The following is a 19,022-nucleotide window of genomic DNA, read 5'->3' on the forward strand; positions in this document are numbered from 1 at the left end:
GGAAGATGGAACAGAGAGGGATGTAACTCCGCGTCCTCATAATGCTTTGGCTCCTCACCATCCTATCTGAAAGTACTCAGTTCCAGATCGGTCTCTTTCATTAGACTGTAGACTTCTTGAGAGGAGAGACTGTATCTATTTTTGTTTTCCTAGTGTTTATCAATAGTCATAGCACATAGTTGATGCATAAAAAGAGTGTGTTCAATAAATAAGTCAAGAAAGGCCGTTTGGAGGATATTGCAGTAATCCAAATGAGAAGAGATTACCCAAATTATTTAGGCTATGCCTTCAGATTTATTTAGAGGGAGTTGTTGAGGAAGAGGCACGAGTATAGAACACAATTCAGATTCCTTTTGATAACTAAGATAGCAATGCAAAGGAGTCAGTCTGAAATGGACAATAAACTCAGTGCTGGAGACACTCTCACACAGTGAGAGTAAGGCTGCATCTCTAATATGCAGCCTTAGAGATCAGATGCATGTCTGAGCTGGGATTAACAAAACAAATTCATTATCATCAGGCCAGTTGCCTAGTTTCAAAACTGGATGAAATTGCCCAATCAAGCTCAGAGCTTCTCCATCAAACATATTTCATTTAAATTTATTCCCCCCAAATGGACTCTACCTACAGGGATAGAGTCACGCACTGCATAATAACGTTTTGGTCAACAACGTTTTGCATATACAATGGTTGTCTCATAAGATTAGTACCATACAGCCTAAGTGTGTAATAGGCTATACCATTTAGGTTTGTGTAAGGACACTCTATGACGTTCGCACAATGATGAAATCGCCTAATGACACATTTCTTAGAACGTATCCCCGTCATTAAGCAGTGCATGACTGTATATGTATACATATTTCCATCAAATATATGGAATATTCAAAGAGGGGTATACAGATTTTTACTTAGGAATTTATTTGGACTCTATTAAGAAAAAAAACAGAAAAAGTTTCTAAAACTCAGACCTCATGGGTTATTTTGTAACAGCTTAAAGTCATCAATCTGGTGAGTCGATGTACACAGAGTATTTATTTTAATCATATCTATGTAAAATTTTTCAAAAGAATAACCAAAAATTGCATGTGGGAAAGGAAGCATGAATGTGTTTCCACATACTACTGGACAGGGTGAGCTATTTGTTATTCTTAACATACTAATTTTATTTTGAGAAACTTTACATGTCGTCTGCATAATACAAACTGTCAGGAAAATTTGGTTTTGCTGATATAAATGTCTTGGATCTTTAGGGTTTTGTGTTTGTCTTGTTTATTACTGTTGCTTTTCTCCGGCAACATGATAAAATTCAGCCACACATAATTCATATTATTGATTCTCTATACAAATCAACTTTTTTCTAGTTATTTCTTTTTAACATATGTGCACATAGTTGCCAGCTCAATGGGTAGTGACAGCTCTAGAGAGAAAAGGAAATGCGTTTACTGAGATGGCTACATCTAAGTCAATATATCTGTGCACTGGTATAAGACATGACTGTTTCATTCTCCTTCAGGCTGTCTGAAGGCTGTTCCACTGACAGAGATTAAGCACTTTATCAAATAACTGCTAAACTAATACATATATATCTGCATATCTTCATTTCTGAGGCACTACCATTTTTCACATTTACTAATATGATCTCTAAAATTTAATTATAAACTTTATTGGTGTGAGTCAATCATTTATTTTTTTCTTACCTGAACATAATTTTTAAAATCCAAAATTCAAAGAAACTTGTATTTCTAGAAATTGATAGTTTATATTTGACTCAAATGTAAAAGGCATCACTTGGGAAACTATTGCGTTCATTAAATTAGCATCATACAATGAATTACCTTGAGATGCATAATCTTTCTTTCTGCATTGAATCATTTCGATTTAGTTAAAAACGCCATACAATATTGCAAGTGGTTGAAGATGAGAGTCTGAATTACTCGAAATCAGTGAGGGTATATATGTCTAACGCTTGAATGGATCTATATAGGAGAGATCCATTATGGGAGGTCCCAAATGGACCCTAAATTGTGTTTACCCAAAGAATTTGGAATAACTTCATATCCCAGTTGCCTGTTGAAGCCTGCCTGTCCGAAATTTATTTGTGACCAAATTTCTGTTTGTGACCAAGAAGTCTCTTGGGATAGAAGTCATTCTGAGATGAGTAAAAACAGTTGTACAGCATTGCAAGGATAGGAGAAAGCTATTAGAACTACACTTTGGTAATATACTTTGTCTCTCATATCTGAATCCTATGGTATATCACACTACTAGGGTGTGTTTTTCTAAGAAACTTAGAAGTCATTTAACTAATGTAAGATACATAGCACTGATTTCATGTCACTAGAAAAGTAAGAAGGTAGCCTCTTACTCACTTACTATGGAGAGGAAGTGACCTCTCCATAGCTACTTCCATGAGAATACTTCAACAGATGTCCTGAAAATCCTCTTTTTCCAGTGTATTTCTTTTTCCCACCAAGTTGTTCAGGTCAGAAACTTCAGTGTCATACTTAGTTCCATCTTCTCTCTCTCCAAGCCAGTACATCTTTATTATTACTCAATTCCCTGCTGTTCTGCATTCTCAAAGTACCCTACTCTAAGCCACAAGTCTCCTAACAACCTCCTCCCTTCCCTACATACCCGCTTCTCCCTCTCCACAAGGGTGCAGAAGTCATCACAGATTGGATCATGTTATGGGCATAACATCCATTAACGGCTTTCCATGGCCTTTGGCACTACGGTATACTGACTCTAATTTTCATCATCCTTCATGTCCATGCCTATCGCAGTGTAACTTTGAAGTGCTCTCCCACTGTGGACTGGGGTAATCTGCCTTCTTACTTGGTTGTGGCTCAGCCATGTGGCATGCTTTGAGCAGTGGCATTTTTCAGTTGTTCTAAGAGCAGAGGCTAAAGAAGAATTGCACATTAAGGCTTGCTCTCTTCTGCCTATGCCATTTACAGAAAAAAGACATGCCTGGGGTAACCTTCTGGTTCTGAAAAGAATAAGGAACAAGCAGAGCAGAGCCAACTCAGGGACGCTTGAGGAAACCATCCACATTGCAGACTCATGAATGAGTCCTGTCCAGATCAATCTTCTGAATCTCACAGAAGGGTGAGAAATAAGTATTTACTGCTGTAAGCCAGTGAAGTGTTGTCATTGTGTCAATTTTGTGACCACGGCTAACTGTCGTAAGTGCCAAAGCTTTAATATGAAGTCCAAGGCTCCTTGTTATTTGGTGCCTGACTACTTTACTTTCAAATACTGCTCCCTTCTCATTCCCGTGTTTCTGCCGCGCTGAACCTCTGTCAGCGCTCTCTCATCTGTCTTGCACACGTGCTGTTCAGTCCTCCTCCACTGCGGGCCTAGTTAGCCGCTCATGACCTACGAATTCTCAGCTGAAATGTAGTTCGCCAGGCACTGCCATTGGCCCCTTAACCTGGTTTACATGCTTCCATGCTACTAACCTGAACGCCCTTTGCTGAGAACCATTAAACTTATAATTACTTGTTTCATGACAATCTTCTCCACTAGGCGCCTCAAGAACAAAGACCTCTATGAAAGCAGAAACACACAGGCATTGGAATATAGCAGACAATGTTCATTTTGAACAAATCAAAATTTTTGACTGATGGGTCAAGAATTTTAGAAAACACAGTGCCACTGTGACATCTTGATAACGGCAGCACAGTACCAAGATGCTGTTGGTGCTGATTCTGCCCTAGTCAGAACCACCCAGCGGTGTCTGAGTAGAAAAAGTCTCCACCTCTTATGGAAGGTTTACCAAGCACGTGCCACTCGCTGCACAACACACTCCACATACATCTTCTCATTTAAACTTTACAATAATCTTATGAGAAAAGTATCATTCATTCGCATACCCATTTTAGAGGTGAAGAAAGTGAGGCTGCAGCAGCTATGTCATTTGCTAAGTTCCTGCAGACGTTAAGGGTGGGAGGGCAAAAGCAGCTCATTGATACTTTCTGGGAAATTTGAAATAGAAGGGAGAAAATGTGGTGAATTCCTGAGATTAGATGAAAAGATATGATTTGTGCTTGAGACAAGATCCATTGAAAGAGGGGCTAGTCGGAAATAACGCTTAAATACTTCAGAATCTATACCTTACATTTTATACTTTATTATCCTGTTTTTTTTAAGGAGGTATCTTGTCTAACTTTAGAATAATGCTGCAAGAGAGCTGCACCCCTATTATTATTACCACTTATGGTGTAAGAGTTTCAGAGGTTAATACATTATAGTAATGAAAAAATTTCATGAAAACCAAAACTGATAATTGAAGGAAAGACAATCTAAAATACAATGAGAAAAGTTTTAAGGCAGATTTTCTTAATAACAACAAAAAATAATCCAGGAAAAATAAAACGTATCAAAAGACACAGAAAGGAAGTAGAATTAAAAATGTAAAAGAGTGAACAAAGAGAAAGAAAGAAAATGTAAGAGTGAAAAAAAAGATGAAATGGAAGAAGTATGTAAAATATATTAGCCAAAAATTTTTTGATTTTGATTTTGTTCTTATCTGATTTTGTTCTTCACATATTTTGAATTATAAATATAGGCAGTGAAGTGTGTATTATTTTCTACATTGCTTTATAATGTTCTTGTAGTGAAAGAAATGAATAAAATATCCAGAAAACTTTATTATTGTATTACATCTAGCTAATAGGCTGGCATGAAAATATGGGTTAATACTTCTTTTCTGAATATTTACCTTAGGCCTATCTTTGAAATGCTTGAGAGGTAAAAAATAATTAACCTGATGGATTGTTTCCCTAAATGCTTGAGTTTGTTTTGCAATAAATGCAATGTTCTTTATTCTCCTAAAAGCAAAGAAGAAATAATTTATCTGAAGAAGAACATGAAGATTCCATCAAATAGTTGTCTTTGTCCATTGCGGGGCGGGGGAGGCTGTTAAGTTACACAACCAGAAAAGACAAAAGATTGAAAGATACAGTAAAAAAGAAAAATGTTAAGATATATATGAATATTTTCATAACTACATTATAGCATATGTATATTTAAGATTTCTATTTATGTAGGAGATGTTTCAAGAAAACACTCATTTTGATAAATTCAAATTTTCTTTTTGGATTTTTAATAACTACCTTAGATATGAAATAGTTGAAATATTACAGCCTAAATAGCATAAAGTAAAAAACTAAAAGTTTAATCTTATTTTGAGAGGTTTAACCTATGGAATTCATATTATAATTGTTATAATTATATAAATGCAGTGTAGAAAAAGTCAAGTAAACATATTATGAAATGAGTGTTTGTACATGAAGGTCATATATCTTTGGCACAAACAGTAGCTCAAAGCTCCTTATAATTAGTGACCTTCAACTTATCCAATCCACATCAAAGAGGCTTTAAAATGAAAAGTGCAAATACAGGTCATATTAACTTCCTTTCAAATTTTACCTTAAAACACTGTAGAAATCAGTGTCTACCTAAAGGTATAAATGGAGTATATAGATATAGATATTTCACGAATCACAAAGGTTAATGTGTTAACAATGAATTTAATTCTGAAGCACAATTGTTTGAGAATAGGAAGTCTTCTAACTTTGCAGAGAAACTCTAGAAAACATGAAGGAAATGGTTTCAGTTAGGGTGACATTGTCTTTTACTGCACAGAATACAAGTTCCTAAATGCAGGTCACCATGCACACACATGTGTTTTACAGATCTCCCCCAGATAATGTTTTCAATTTACATTCAATGGAACTTAGTAATGAGGATAAGAAGAAAACAGGAAATTCTTATAATAGCTTCTAATACTAGACAAATCTAATTCTTAACAATGTTACTTTTTTACTTCATATCTATCATCCTCAGAGATCTGTTAGCCAATCATGTTTTCAAAATATTTTTAATATGCTAATGCTCTAGCACTGTCTCTTAGACATCCTGAAGTAAAAAAATCCTGAGCTAACATCTGTTCCCAACCTTCCTCTTTCTGCTTGAGGAAGATTGTCACTGAGCTAACATCTATGCCCATCTCCTTCTATTTTGTATGTGGGACACCACCACAGCATGGCTTGATGCATGATGTGCAGGTCTGCACCCAGGATCTGAACCCACAAACCCTGGGCCGCCAAAGCAGAGCGTGCGAACTTAATGACAACACCACCGGGCCAGCCCCCTTCTTAAATATTTTATCCTAGAATTTCTCAAATTCAACTATTAAAACTTTTTTAAAAAACTATCAGACAGTAACAATGTGGGGAACTAGTGGTTCCGGAGATTCTACCAGGGAAACAGTAATAATATGAGTAACACTGGCTTTTACTTTTACCCAGGTTTAAGAGCCAAGATTTATGGTGTTCCAAAAGTTGCAATGGATGTGTACACAAGGTGAGCATTCCTTGTGCTCCAATTATAGCCAATGGAGCCCTTCACATGGGCTTATCCCCTGGGCTGCAGCATGATAAGGCATGTGCGGGACATCGAAGGTGTGGGATCAGGACGCCCTCACCCTCATTTAACCATTGGAGCTCAGGTGTTATCTGTTTGATACAGGGAAAAAGCACCCTCTCTCATTTGGTTTTAGAAAATTTCATGGTTTAAAAAAAAAAAGTTTAAAAGCTATTCTTCTAAATTATTGAGGGAAAAGATAAATGTCCATTAATTCAGTCTTGCCTCCACCCAGTCAATGCAATCTGTACCTCAGCTAGAGAGATCTTTCCACAGTATAAATCAGATTTAGCTCAAACAGACACAAGACCTTAACCAAGTGGCCCAGTGTTTTTCTCCAGGGTTGTCTCTCCATCCCTCTCCTTGTACCTTTTCTTTCAGTCATAGTGAGCATCTCTGAACTTTGTGCATACACTGTGATGATTTTCACCCTCAATCTGTAACAATGTGCTTATTTGACCTTGCCAACCATGAATATCATTTTCTCAGGAATGTCATAGAGTGGTAGATGCCCAGTGGAGGGCAGATTTTGAGAATTTTGAATCTGGGGTTTGCCCAGATTCTCTCAGTCACAGTCACATACTGTTCTACTAGTTTTGAGTTGCCAAACTCATATCTGATCATTTCCTTCCTATGTCTCAAACCCCTCAAAGCAATTCCTCTCTTCTTAGGATTGAATCCAAATAGGACCCTTTTCATAATCTGGCTCTTAGTTCCCCACAAACTTAATCTCTCCTCTCCTCTTACCTCAAATTCAATGTCCCTCCTCACCGACAGTTATTTGTCTGGATAATCAAGGGTACTTGCTGTAACAATTTCTGTGAGGCCTTCCTGAGCACCCAAGACCGAAACGTATATACCTCCTGTGTCTTCCGATAGACAGCTAGTGCTCACTTGCTAATGTTATTGCTGATATCTCTGTTTACATGGGAAATCTGCTAATAGATATAATTAATTAATGCATATATGCATGTTTAAAGGAATATAACGGCAACAAATCTATACTTTTAGCCATGAGAATTATATAAGTACTGCAACATCATACTTGGACATATTAGTGAGAAAACCTTTAACACTGAAAAGGCTACATTTTAACAAGATTACAAAGAATAAGGTGAGGTGTATATGGCAATAAATTTCTGTGAGGTAATCAGCCCAGCAACACTAAGGGAAACAGAAGAATGTACAAACTCCTGCTATGTTGCTAATCTAAACTGAAGTATGTGGAATAAGTGCTATTTAGTGTCTTGTATGCTCTAGAAAATCCAGGGAAATGGTTTTCCCCGGGGACTTTCATGCACAAGTACAAGTAACAAGCACTAGCTTGACATTCCCAGGCACCTCACTGCTTCCAAACATGTAGCATTCTAGTGTAATCCAAAATAATGCCAGCACTCATTCCCTCCCGTGAGTCTCTGCTCTGGTCATTTAGTTTACCTTTTTCATTACTATTTTATTTTTTATAACTTCTTGTAAGAAATGAAAAATACAGTTGCTTTTTTATATTACATATGTAATATAAAATTATATATTTTATATAAAAATAAGTTATATATTTATATTAATGCAGCAATTTCCCTTCATCGACGCATTACCAGCGCAGACCCTGCTTTATACGGAGCTAAACAACCACTCAGAACACCATCCTCCCCTTTCCTGTAATCTGTACTTTATCGTAAGACCTTTGGTTTGCTTCCACAGCCCCTCGAAGGTTGGAGGGCCTGAGCAAGATGTGCTGCAGACAGACAGAATGTGCACAGCTAAAGGGCATGAGTAGGATTGCTGCCACGGTCCTCCCAAATCCACACATTTTAAAAATCTGCTGGACATATATTCTTGAGGATACTTTCTACATGCATATCAAGTAGAGAAAATAGCGGAATATTATTTAGTTATTTTAATAAAATATTGGAACAAAACATGTTTTCATTTATATGTAACAATTACCTTTATTTTGTTTTATTTTTTATTTAAAAAGAACTTCTGGGCTCATTTGATGAAAGGAGGCAAACCTCTTGAGGCGGGGTCAGCACAGTGGTTACACGAGCTCTCTTGTTTTATGATTACTGTCCTGACATGATGATTAATAGCACTCCCTTTCACTCTCCAAGTGTCACAGTTTCAGTGATGAAGACTATCTTCATGATAAAGTGTGTAGATTCCTTTCCCTCCCTCCCAACTCTCAGATGGTCTTGAAGTTGGATACTTCCAATGACAGAGTCAGGAAATGGAAGGGCAGCGATCACTACTCCTGGGGGCTTTTGGTTTCTCCTGCATGTCAAGCTTGTACTTGCTAAAATCCCATTTCCTACTAATTGGTTTGCCCTATATGGCATCATAAAAATTTGCCTAGATTCTCCTGACTAATCACTGCTTCCCAGCACACGCAGGGCAGGAGCGCAGGTATGTCGTGTAGAGTATGGATATCAGGATTCTCCCCCTTACCACATAAAGAGCCAGCACAGGACTCGGACACGGACGTGGATCACTCCAGCCTTAGCAAGAAACGCGCAACTGATCCAAGTACGGAGAAATGTGCTCACAGAGAAATGTAACTTTTATTTGTTTCCCTCTCATTTACTAGTGTGAGATTCTGTCACTTCATGTGGTAGACCTTGGTGACCATTCTGGCAATAATATTGCCTTTTTAAAAACAGAATTTAATTTTTTTTTCTAATCAGTTTAGTTTTCAAGTTGTTACATTAATTTAATACTTATGAAATTGATTAATAATTAAATTAGTCAATCATTAAATTGACTTAATACTCATGAGCCTTGATTTGAATGAGGATTTTATTCAAAAGAAAGTCTTTAGTCATAGGAAAAGTTTATGGCAGTCTCATTTGAGAATCATCAAAAGAACCACTGACATCTGAAATTCCATATTTAGAGACGTATTCTTTTGGCATTATGGAAATGCACTGGACAGTCAAATCTGACCAGCATATGTGTGCTAGTTAATTTCACAATGTTAAAAAAAAATGAATCATTGGCCATCCATAAATAATGTGAGATGTTGTGTGACAGTCTTGATTGTTGGGTCATGAAAAACCACAAGATCTCCCAACACCAACCCACATCCTACTTGGCTGTGACCAGGTGGACTGCACCGTTAGACTCCCCATTTCCCAAGATCAAGACACTCCCACTGTCTGTACACTCTTTATATCTTTGCCTTGTTTTATTTGCATTTATTTTTGAAAATCCTGTATAAGGCTTAATTAATTTCTATGTAAAATATGTTTCTGAATAAGAGATTATTCATTAATTCTTAAAATTAGTGAGAAGGAATATATCAGTTTATTTCTTAGTCCATATTTTGATAAAGGAGGAAGTGGGGTGGATCTAAGGAATTTGTGTCCTCATGTGAGAGGAAGACTGCTGTCTGTGGAGACCAGAGCCCCGAGTCAGAAACTGCAGCAGTGACTCCAGTACTGGGAGGAAATTAGTGGTGGGGAGGGGTCAGTCAGGCTTTAAGATTTTTTAGATATGACTGCTGAGAAGGTGCCCTTTATCATTCAATGCACATCACTCCCAGAGATGTATCCTCTGTGGAAAGGGCACCCAACCGGACAGTACAAGACTTATTAAGTGTTTACAAGGGTTACATTCTCTGGCTAGAAACTCTAACCCCCAAATTCCTCCATTCCATAATTCTAATATATTAGCTTTGAAACTAGAAAATATGTTTTCCCATTTTGATATTGGAGATGTCAATATAGAAAAATAATAAAGGAACACTTTGTTTAAAAAAACTTGTTTTGGGGGAAGAAAATTTTCCCTCAATATGAGGCCACACCTTTAGTAAAAGAGAAAATATATATTATACATATATAGATATTATACATATATATTCACTTTACATATATATTTACTTTATATAGTTATAATGTTTTGTGGCAACACATTTGTCTTTTTAAAATTCAAAGTTTTGTTTCTCTATAAACAGATTAAAGCATGATTTTCTTCTATTAACAAAAATGAGGATCTTAAATTTGACAACGATTGCCAATTAAAACGCTGACAGGAGTTAGAAATTATTTCAATCATTCTTAAGTTAGAACATCTGCAGCACATCTCTCAGGGCTGACCTAAACCCATTACCTTTGTCGCAGCATCAAAGCAGATAAATCCTGTGCTGAAGTCAATCGTGAGCCCCATTAGATGACTGTCCAGCACACACGCATATGTCTTGCACTAGACAGAACAGGAAACATTGTAACTTTTCACGTAATTGACGCAATATCAGTATTAATAGCCAACATTTATCAAAGACTGGGTGACAGCTCCTGTGATACATTCTTTACACAATAGCTAACTTAATATCAGCAATAATTGTATAAAGAAGATAGTATTATCAACATCTTAGTGTTGATAAAACAGAAGCTGAGGCCTTCTAGGGAGTATACAGGGCCAAGTTTCCAATCCCGCTCTGTCTGACCTTATCTTTGCCTTATACTACACTGACTTCCTTTGCTATATTGGCAATAAAACTGGTATGAACATTTTTAGGTGTAGGCAATATTATGTTAAGTTGTTATATCCTATAGCTAAATATCACTGCATTTTCATTAAACCAAAAGTGAATTATGAAAGATTAAAGTATTACTTACATTCTTGGCATATCAAGTTCATGGATATTATTAAAAGAGAAGTCTCAGGCACACAAACACAGATTCACAACCAAGGCAAAAAATACAAAACATCTTGACCTTAAGAGTTTCTGTGTGTTCATCCATGTGATGCAAGCTATTTCTCAGAGACATTTACCACTTGACTGTTATTTGTGTAAACCTACTGATTCTTCAGAAATCAACAATTAGTGACTTTTCACATTGAGATCATATTAAATTATAATTTTACTTATATATAAATATTTTGGGAAGACTAATAAAATGTGGATACTAAAATATAAGAATAACAGATGAAATTAAAACTTGGGGCTTATATGCATACAATGCATTTTTATGTGCATGGGCCAGTTTTATTTGCATTTAATTGCAAACCATCATTTGGGATAGTCAAATGACGAAAAATACTTGTAATTCACCAACAAGGAAACATAGGGGAGGCGGGGAGAGGGAGAGAGAGAAAGAGAGATCTATCTCAAGTAAATTTCAATACCAATCCTTACATCCTATTTGTTTTTATAATACTGTATATACAAGTACATTAAATGAATCACATTCTGACTATAATGATGGCTAAATGCATCAAGTTGCCTTCACCAAAAAGCTATATTCATGTGTTTAAGCTCAATTTGCATAGAAAAGTTATAACCATGCCAAATTATTCATTTAGAGGTAAGTTTTTCAAAAAAAAGCAGATTAGAAAATATACTTAATGGGCCTCCTAAGTTCACTTTCGGGTGTAATTTTATTTATGTAACACACGGGCACCTTCCGTGCTTGCATCACCCATTACCACTTTATTAAAATTACTGTCAACATTAAGGAATGTTCAAGGTTATTTCATTTCCTCCAATTTAGACAGAATTCCTATTTTCAATTCCTATTATTTAAAGGGACTATGTCAGGTGAAAACATCTTCAGTACAGAACATTAAAATTTATCTCATTAAGTTCATAATTATAAGGTAAATTACATTGTCTCAATAATCATTAAACTGAAACAGATATGACATAAATTGAGACCCACTGAAGTTTAAATCTATAATTTATGACCCTAATAAATATGTATAATGAGTATACTTAATATATGTTTTAATATTGAAATATTAGATTTATTGTTTAATTTCTAGGTTTATTTTATAATAAAATTGAATTAGTCATAAAAAAGCAAAAAATTATCCTTTTTAGGGAAGTTGAAGGTAGAAACACTTTGAAAGATTTTTGCACAATTAGATATTATTACATGACATTTGAGGATATCATATATAAAATGTTTTTTAATATGCCCTTTTGGATGACAGCTATACATCTACAGCCAATTAAAACATATGTGAAATGGGTTTAAAATAATAGTAATTAAAGGAAATCATCACATTGCATTGCTCAGGACATCAGCTTTGAGAATATGAAGCCCAGATTCAAAGAACGGTATTAAAATACAGTGTTTCACTGTATATTTTCAACATAATTTCATCTCCATCTCTTTTCTAAACATTAGGAGACTTAAAATGAAATCTTAAATTGGGACCTACAGGTAGAAATTGCCATTCAGTTGTTTCCAAGTGAAGTGGAATACTCTAAGGAAAAGATAATTAGGAAAACCCAAAAATTTCAATATAAATAACAAAAATGTCAATTCCTATTCAACTAACTTATATTTTAACATTTTAAAATGGTCAGATATTGACATTTGGAATAAAATAATATTTAAGATATTTTTCATCTTTCCATTTTTGATATTAAAGTATCTATTTTACTGAATTGAGGTTCTATATGGCTAAATTATTGAAACAATATTTCTCAGCTACTTTAATGTTTTCAAATATAGGCAGATCTGCAGAGCTATTAGAAAATGTCAATTGAGCAATGAAACAAGTGAAATTTGAGTCTTGTCTTTCCTTTTGATTGACATGACAAGATTGTCATATCATACGGGTACAATTTGATCTGTTGACTATAGAAGTTTGTAGTAAAAAAAAAAAGAAATTAATATTTGTTACAAATCAGTTCAACATATTGAAAAAATATTCATTAAATTCTATTATAGGCAAACATTACATGACAGTCAATGCTATATTATCATCATCGTATATTTGTTTTCAAAATTAAGTGTCCATGTGTCTATTTAGATCCTGGCTCTAGGAATCATTTGCATATGGCAAGTGCATCAGAACTGTTCAATTTGCCAGAGGTCTTTGTTAGAGGCCAGCCCCAGAACAGATATTCTAGAGCCTGTTTCATTCCATGGTCCTATGAATTGCAGATGCTGAAGGTTTTATGAAGTTTGATCTAGATATAACTTCACACTTCAGAAATAAAACTCAATACATATCTGTTGAACACTTGTGTTGTACAAAATGCACTGTACTTCAGTTGGTAGATGAATATAATAATCCCAAGCAACCTATAATCTAGTATGGGGAATGACAAGCACATATCACTCCGAAGCCAGAAAGAGTGTGAGCAGACCTCAGAAAACGGACAAAAGAAAGTGATATTGGCATTCAAAAGTGGAATGAGGTGGAACAGGATTGTTGTAGAAGGAGTAATGATAATCAGTAGGCAGGGCAGAGTGGAAATCAGGAAAATCTTCAAGAATTACGTGACCTCTGAAAAAAAGTTTCAAATTCCATGTGTCGTTTTGAACGGTAGACATGAAGGGAAGGCTTTTAGGAAGTCATGGAATTGTGAACGAATGAAACCATTCAGGCTGAAAATTAGCTGGTCGTGATTGGAAAACAGGAAATGGCCCTATAAACAGTTAACCAAAATCAGGGCATTTTCTATTTAGATTTAAATAAGAGCACATTCTAATTAAAATTAGAAATATATATATATATATATTTTTTTTTTTAACAGTGTGGAAAGAGGGGAGAAGGGCACTCCCCACTTTTTATAATTTTATTTATTTATTTTTCCCCCAAAGCCCCAGCAGATAGTTGTATGTCATAGTTGCACACCCTTCTAGTTGCTGTATGTGGGACGCGGCCTCAGCATGGCCAGAGAAGTGGTACGTCGGTGCGCGCCCGGGATCCGAACCCCAGGCCACCAGCAGCGGAGCACGCGCACTTAACCGCTAAGCCACCGGGCCGGCCCTACAAATATATTTTTGATGAGTGGTAGCAAATAGCATAGAAACATCAAATTGTAGAAAAAATAAAATGTTCTCCCTAGCTGGTACTATTCATTTAATAACAATGTCTAATTATTGATGGTATTTGAGGAGGTCAAGGCCCACAGAACTGTATTTTTATGCTAAAGTGAATTTATATTAGAACTCTAGGGGAATGGTCATGCACCTTGGGAGTCACAGACCCTAAAATTCCAGTCTCTTACCTGTATCCGTTCCACTTCTAGAAAGGTTGCTGTTTGGAAGGCTCTTTCCCACTGGGCGAGGTCACAGTCCAACTCCACAGAGAAGTAGAGATCCTCCCCAGACTCGGACTGCACAGTGAAGCAGTGTTTCCGCCGGTCCAGCAGGTCACTGTCCTGATGAAAACCTGGAGTTACACAGGCTGGCATACATCAATTCATACCACTGACATTGCCATACCTTGAACCACTGTTGACTACCGCATGGTGAAGATGCTACAGTGATAAAGACGACACACTACAACATCACTCAGTCTTCATTAAACATGGTCTCACCAAATTCCAGCCCTCCCAGTCCATAACGAATGCATTTCTTGTCTGCATTCATGCTGAAGCATGTCCATAAAATAGAAAGTAGGATTTTTGACTCAACTCTTACCAGCAATGTAACTACCAAAGCATTCAACACATGAGATTTGGTTTCTTAGTGCACAAAAAATAACACAATCTGCCTTCTTCCTTATAGAGCTGTTAAGGTGACAAAGTTAAATAATACCTACTAATATATTTGCAATTTTAAAAAGCTTTATAAGCAGTGTATTTTTTTTATTGAGTTGATTTCTGTAACCCATAAAGTATCAGGAAAATATTCTTCCATATAAGAAATGAACAAAATGAGTCAAAGTTGTCTATAGACATTTTATTGCTTTTTTAAAAATGTGTGTTAAAAAAACACACATTTACCTTACGTAACTGTATTTCATTGAGTCAAAAAGACTTTGATACGGCAATTTCTTGGTCTTACTAGAAGTTTTCAACTAACGTGTTCACACATTTATGTGTATTCCAATTTCAGAGATGTTGAAAGATGAAAAGAATGCACCTAAGAATTGATGACATAAGGCCATTCCATGCAATATGTCAAATACAGCCTTTGAATTACATGTGCAGTGAGCTAAAAATTGTCTAAGATTAATCACTGATGTCTTTAGTCATTTCTTATATAGAAATATATAAATCCATCATCAAACACTCAAAATGTTAGAAGAAATTCTCTGTTTTGCCAAGTGTTTTCAAAATAATAACAATTTTATAAATAAATTGAATTTCCTTTTTTCCTACTTGTATGCTTCATTGCTAGAGAAGAGTTAATGAAAGGCAGTTACTTCCAGTGCTGGAGAATTCAGCTTTGACACTGGCTGCCAGGAGATGCTCAGAGAGCTTAAAAGAAAATACATTCTCTTTGTATTTATTGATTTTGGCACTCCGTCTTAAGAGAAAAAATGAAAATATAATATTTTTGAAAATACAGTCCAATGATAAGCAGATTGTAAAATACTTTTTAGTAATTTGGATCTTACAATGTCTAGGAAGGGTGACAGTAACAGATATTAAATAACCACACAAATAAATATGTTAGTACAGATCCTTATAAGTGCCACTGTAAAAAGTAAGAATGTGGTTTGCACCAAAATAGATTGGGAAGTCAGGAAAATGTCCTCTAGGGAGTGAATTTGGAACAATGGCTGAAAGGTGAGTAGAAGGTTAAAGGTAAAAGTGAAGAGGAAGCGTGCTCTGTGCAGACAGAGGGGATGTGACTGGCAGAGGTCTGAAGCCAGTTTGTGAGGTATAACTGCAAAATCCAGAGAAAAGATGAGAGAGACCTTCAGACCAAGGCCAGGAAAGGAGATGCGTCACTGACAGGTCATGAAGTTTGGACTTTAACATAAGTGTAATGACAAGCCATTATGTGAAAAATCGTAGTAAATCCTCTATTTATATTGCAGATAGTCCAACTCCTATATTAGCTATTTAAATTGATAACCCTGGCACAAAATTATAACTAAACACTGCAGTTTCCAGAAATTTTGCCAATTTTATGGTTTATTAAATCGGTCTTAACATCACTTGTAATATAAAATTGTAATATAAAATAATCAATGTCATTAATAGCCAGAAAACTGTTATTTTTCCATCTCATAAACTGCATGTTTGCTATAGAATCTTAAAATGTCCTTCATTTAAAATTTCCTGTTTTCTTGGTAACTTAACTCCTTTACCCTTTTGAAACTTGATTTAGAATTTTCTATTCCATTACCCAAGCTTTGAAGCTCTCAGAGATAGAGTTCTCTAATCAACTCTGCAAGTATAATTTCGACATCTCTGAACATTTGCAGTCATTTGTTATTGTGATTTAAAGGGCACTCCTCGTGCACTGACTCACACTACAACCACAGTGGGCATCTGGGCATTCAAGACTCAGTTTAGTGAGGGACACAAGTAGGTAAAAATAATAAAAAGCAGACAGTGCTATCGAGTTAAAGTGCAAGGGAAAGAGAATAAAGCACAATGAATCATTCCGGAGAGAAAGTGGGAAGCGGAAAGTTTTGTTCTAGGGAGCGACTGTAGTATCATCAAGGACTTAGAGATGTAGGTAAGAGCAATCAGTTGCAAGCCTGAAGGAGCTCGGGCGCTCCAGTTAAGAAATTCACATGAATGTAAGTGCCATGAAAGCCATCGGAGGGTTTGAGTCAAGAAAGAGGCAGGATCGAAGAGCAAGTGAGGGGGAAGATGGAAAAAATAACATGTTCAGATCCTTTTTCAGAAGTTTAGTGAAAAGTGACTATAGCCCAAACATTTTGAAGATCTGCTTTGAAAGCAACCATCCAAAATATTGATCTTCCTTTTTCTCACGCTCTTTCTGTCTTACTCAAGTGCGTGTGCTATAGTGAAGTGATAAGAACACAGGCTGCAGCCTCAGACGCTGTTTGGATTCAAATCTCGGCTCTTCCATTCATTACGATGTGCTGATAAGACAACATATAAATTTTAGCATAGTTTCTGATATATAGTAGTTGTTAATGTTAGAAATTTCTATTATTAACATTGATATTCAATAAAATAAATATATATGTTTTTCCCTGATTTCTACTTCTTTAACTTGCTTACCATACATTTTGTCTTTTGTCAGAGTGTCAGTTTGGCCCCAGTAGAAACAATAGCCTCCAAAATATGTTTTGCTCACTGGAAAGTATCATTTAATAATGGTAATAGGGGCCAGCCCAGTGGTATAGTGGTTAAGTTCGATGTGCTCTGCTTTGGTAGCCCAGGTTCACGGATTCGAATCCTGGACACAGACCTACACCACTCGTTGAGCCATGCTTTGGCGGTGTTCCACGTACAAAATTGAGGAGGATTGGCACAGATGTTAGCTCAGGGCCAATCTTCCTCAAGCAAAAAGAGGAGGATTGGCAACAGATGTTAGCTCAAGGCCGATCCTCCTCACCAAAAATAATAATAATAATAATAATGGTAATAAAATAATAGCTAAACATAGCTATGGCAGATACCAAGATATTAAAATTACTTTTTTATTAAAATGTCACCTAATTCCTGCCAGAGTAATTATTTTGAATATCATCTAGCCTTTAAATTATTATTCATATATTCACAGGTAAATCTCATAGTCTGAAAAGAAAAGAAAAGTTTTCAACTTCTGAAAAAAGTAATTTAAAGAATATTTACAATTATTAATCTTTAAATAATTTAAAATAAAACTCAAGATGTTTTAGATATTAAAAAATCAATTAAAAGTCAAAACAAATGAACAGTCTGCATATGTACATCAATTTGTATTTCTGGATTTTAGTTGCCTTATCTAGCGAAAAAAAGGAATAATACTTTGAATTTCCTTCTTAGGAAACTGGAATCCTTGATGTAAGTGGACACAGTAGCAAACTTTAGAAAAAATATAAAGCATATTCTTCAAATACAGTGTCTAAATTAATCTTTATAATAATCCATGAAAATAGACTATAATCTTCATTTCCCTGAGAAAGGACGTAGGTCTTGGACGTATTAGTCATCTCCTCATTTTAGGAGCTGTTTGGCCTACGGATTAAGATTACATCCATTTGGGAGTCCTTCAGCTTAAATTAGAATGTGAGTTTTACCACTTATTTCCACCTTTCTTAACATCAGTGCAGCATTTTAAAAAAGGAGATGATAGTACCTGCCTCAAGGTTCTTAAGGTTAGAGTCAATACGTATATATCACTTAGAAAACTGACTGGTACATCACTAATATCGTATCACTGATAATCACAATCTTAGCCATCCCTGTTATTGACTATTACTAAAAAACTGGATTAGATCAGACTCCAAAGTCTGTGTACTTTCCAGTACACACACACACCTTTCTCTGTAACACAGTGTGATACTGCTATGGTAGAATGCAGGATATATAAGGAGAGTCGGGAAGGCTCCATTTGCTAAAAAAAATTAATCGTATTCACTTTGAAAGGGAAACACACTTGCCAGAATTGTCTATTATATAGGTGAATTTTGCTCTTTTGCCATTCTCTAGATATTTTGTGTACGCTGTGTGTGTATGCCTATACAGATTTGTGAATTCTGTCCCAGCTTAAAAAAGCTTCATAAATGTTAACCCTGATTCCCATAGATATTTGTTTATTGTTCCTGTTAATAATATTTCCCATTTGAAGAACATCATATGTATTACAAAATGCTTTTACAGACAATATCCCATTATCCATTCTATGCTTGAGAAAAATAAGACTTATAAAAGTCAAATGACTTACACAAGTATACGTACTGAAAATTCAGAGATTCTAGAATTTATAGGTGAAATA

The 19,022-nt window shown here is 35.6% G+C and overlaps 1 protein-coding gene across 5 annotated transcripts in view; it reads right to left on the minus strand.

Moving 5' to 3' along the window:
- The window catches only part of SNTG1 (syntrophin gamma 1), a 334,797-nt gene that overhangs the window by 52,077 nt on the left and 263,698 nt on the right, over window positions 1–19,022 (minus strand). For 4 of the 5 annotated variants that reach the window (XM_087420584.1, XM_087420581.1, XM_087420582.1 and 1 more), the window contains 2 exons: window positions 14,396–14,548; window positions 10,534–10,626 (listed from right to left, as the gene is read on the minus strand). In XM_087420584.1, coding sequence (XP_087276710.1) covers window positions 10,534–10,626; window positions 14,396–14,548 — 246 coding nt within the window. Of the gene's footprint in view, window positions 1–10,533; window positions 10,627–14,395; window positions 14,560–19,022 lie in introns of all 5 variants that reach the window. The other variant, XM_087420583.1, reaches the window with a different exon arrangement.

The sequence above is a fragment of the Ceratotherium simum genome, chromosome 31 (assembly GCF_057802395.1).
Source record: "Ceratotherium simum simum isolate JZ-2026a chromosome 31, ASM5780239v1, whole genome shotgun sequence".
Lineage (NCBI taxonomy): Eukaryota > Metazoa > Chordata > Mammalia > Perissodactyla > Rhinocerotidae > Ceratotherium > Ceratotherium simum.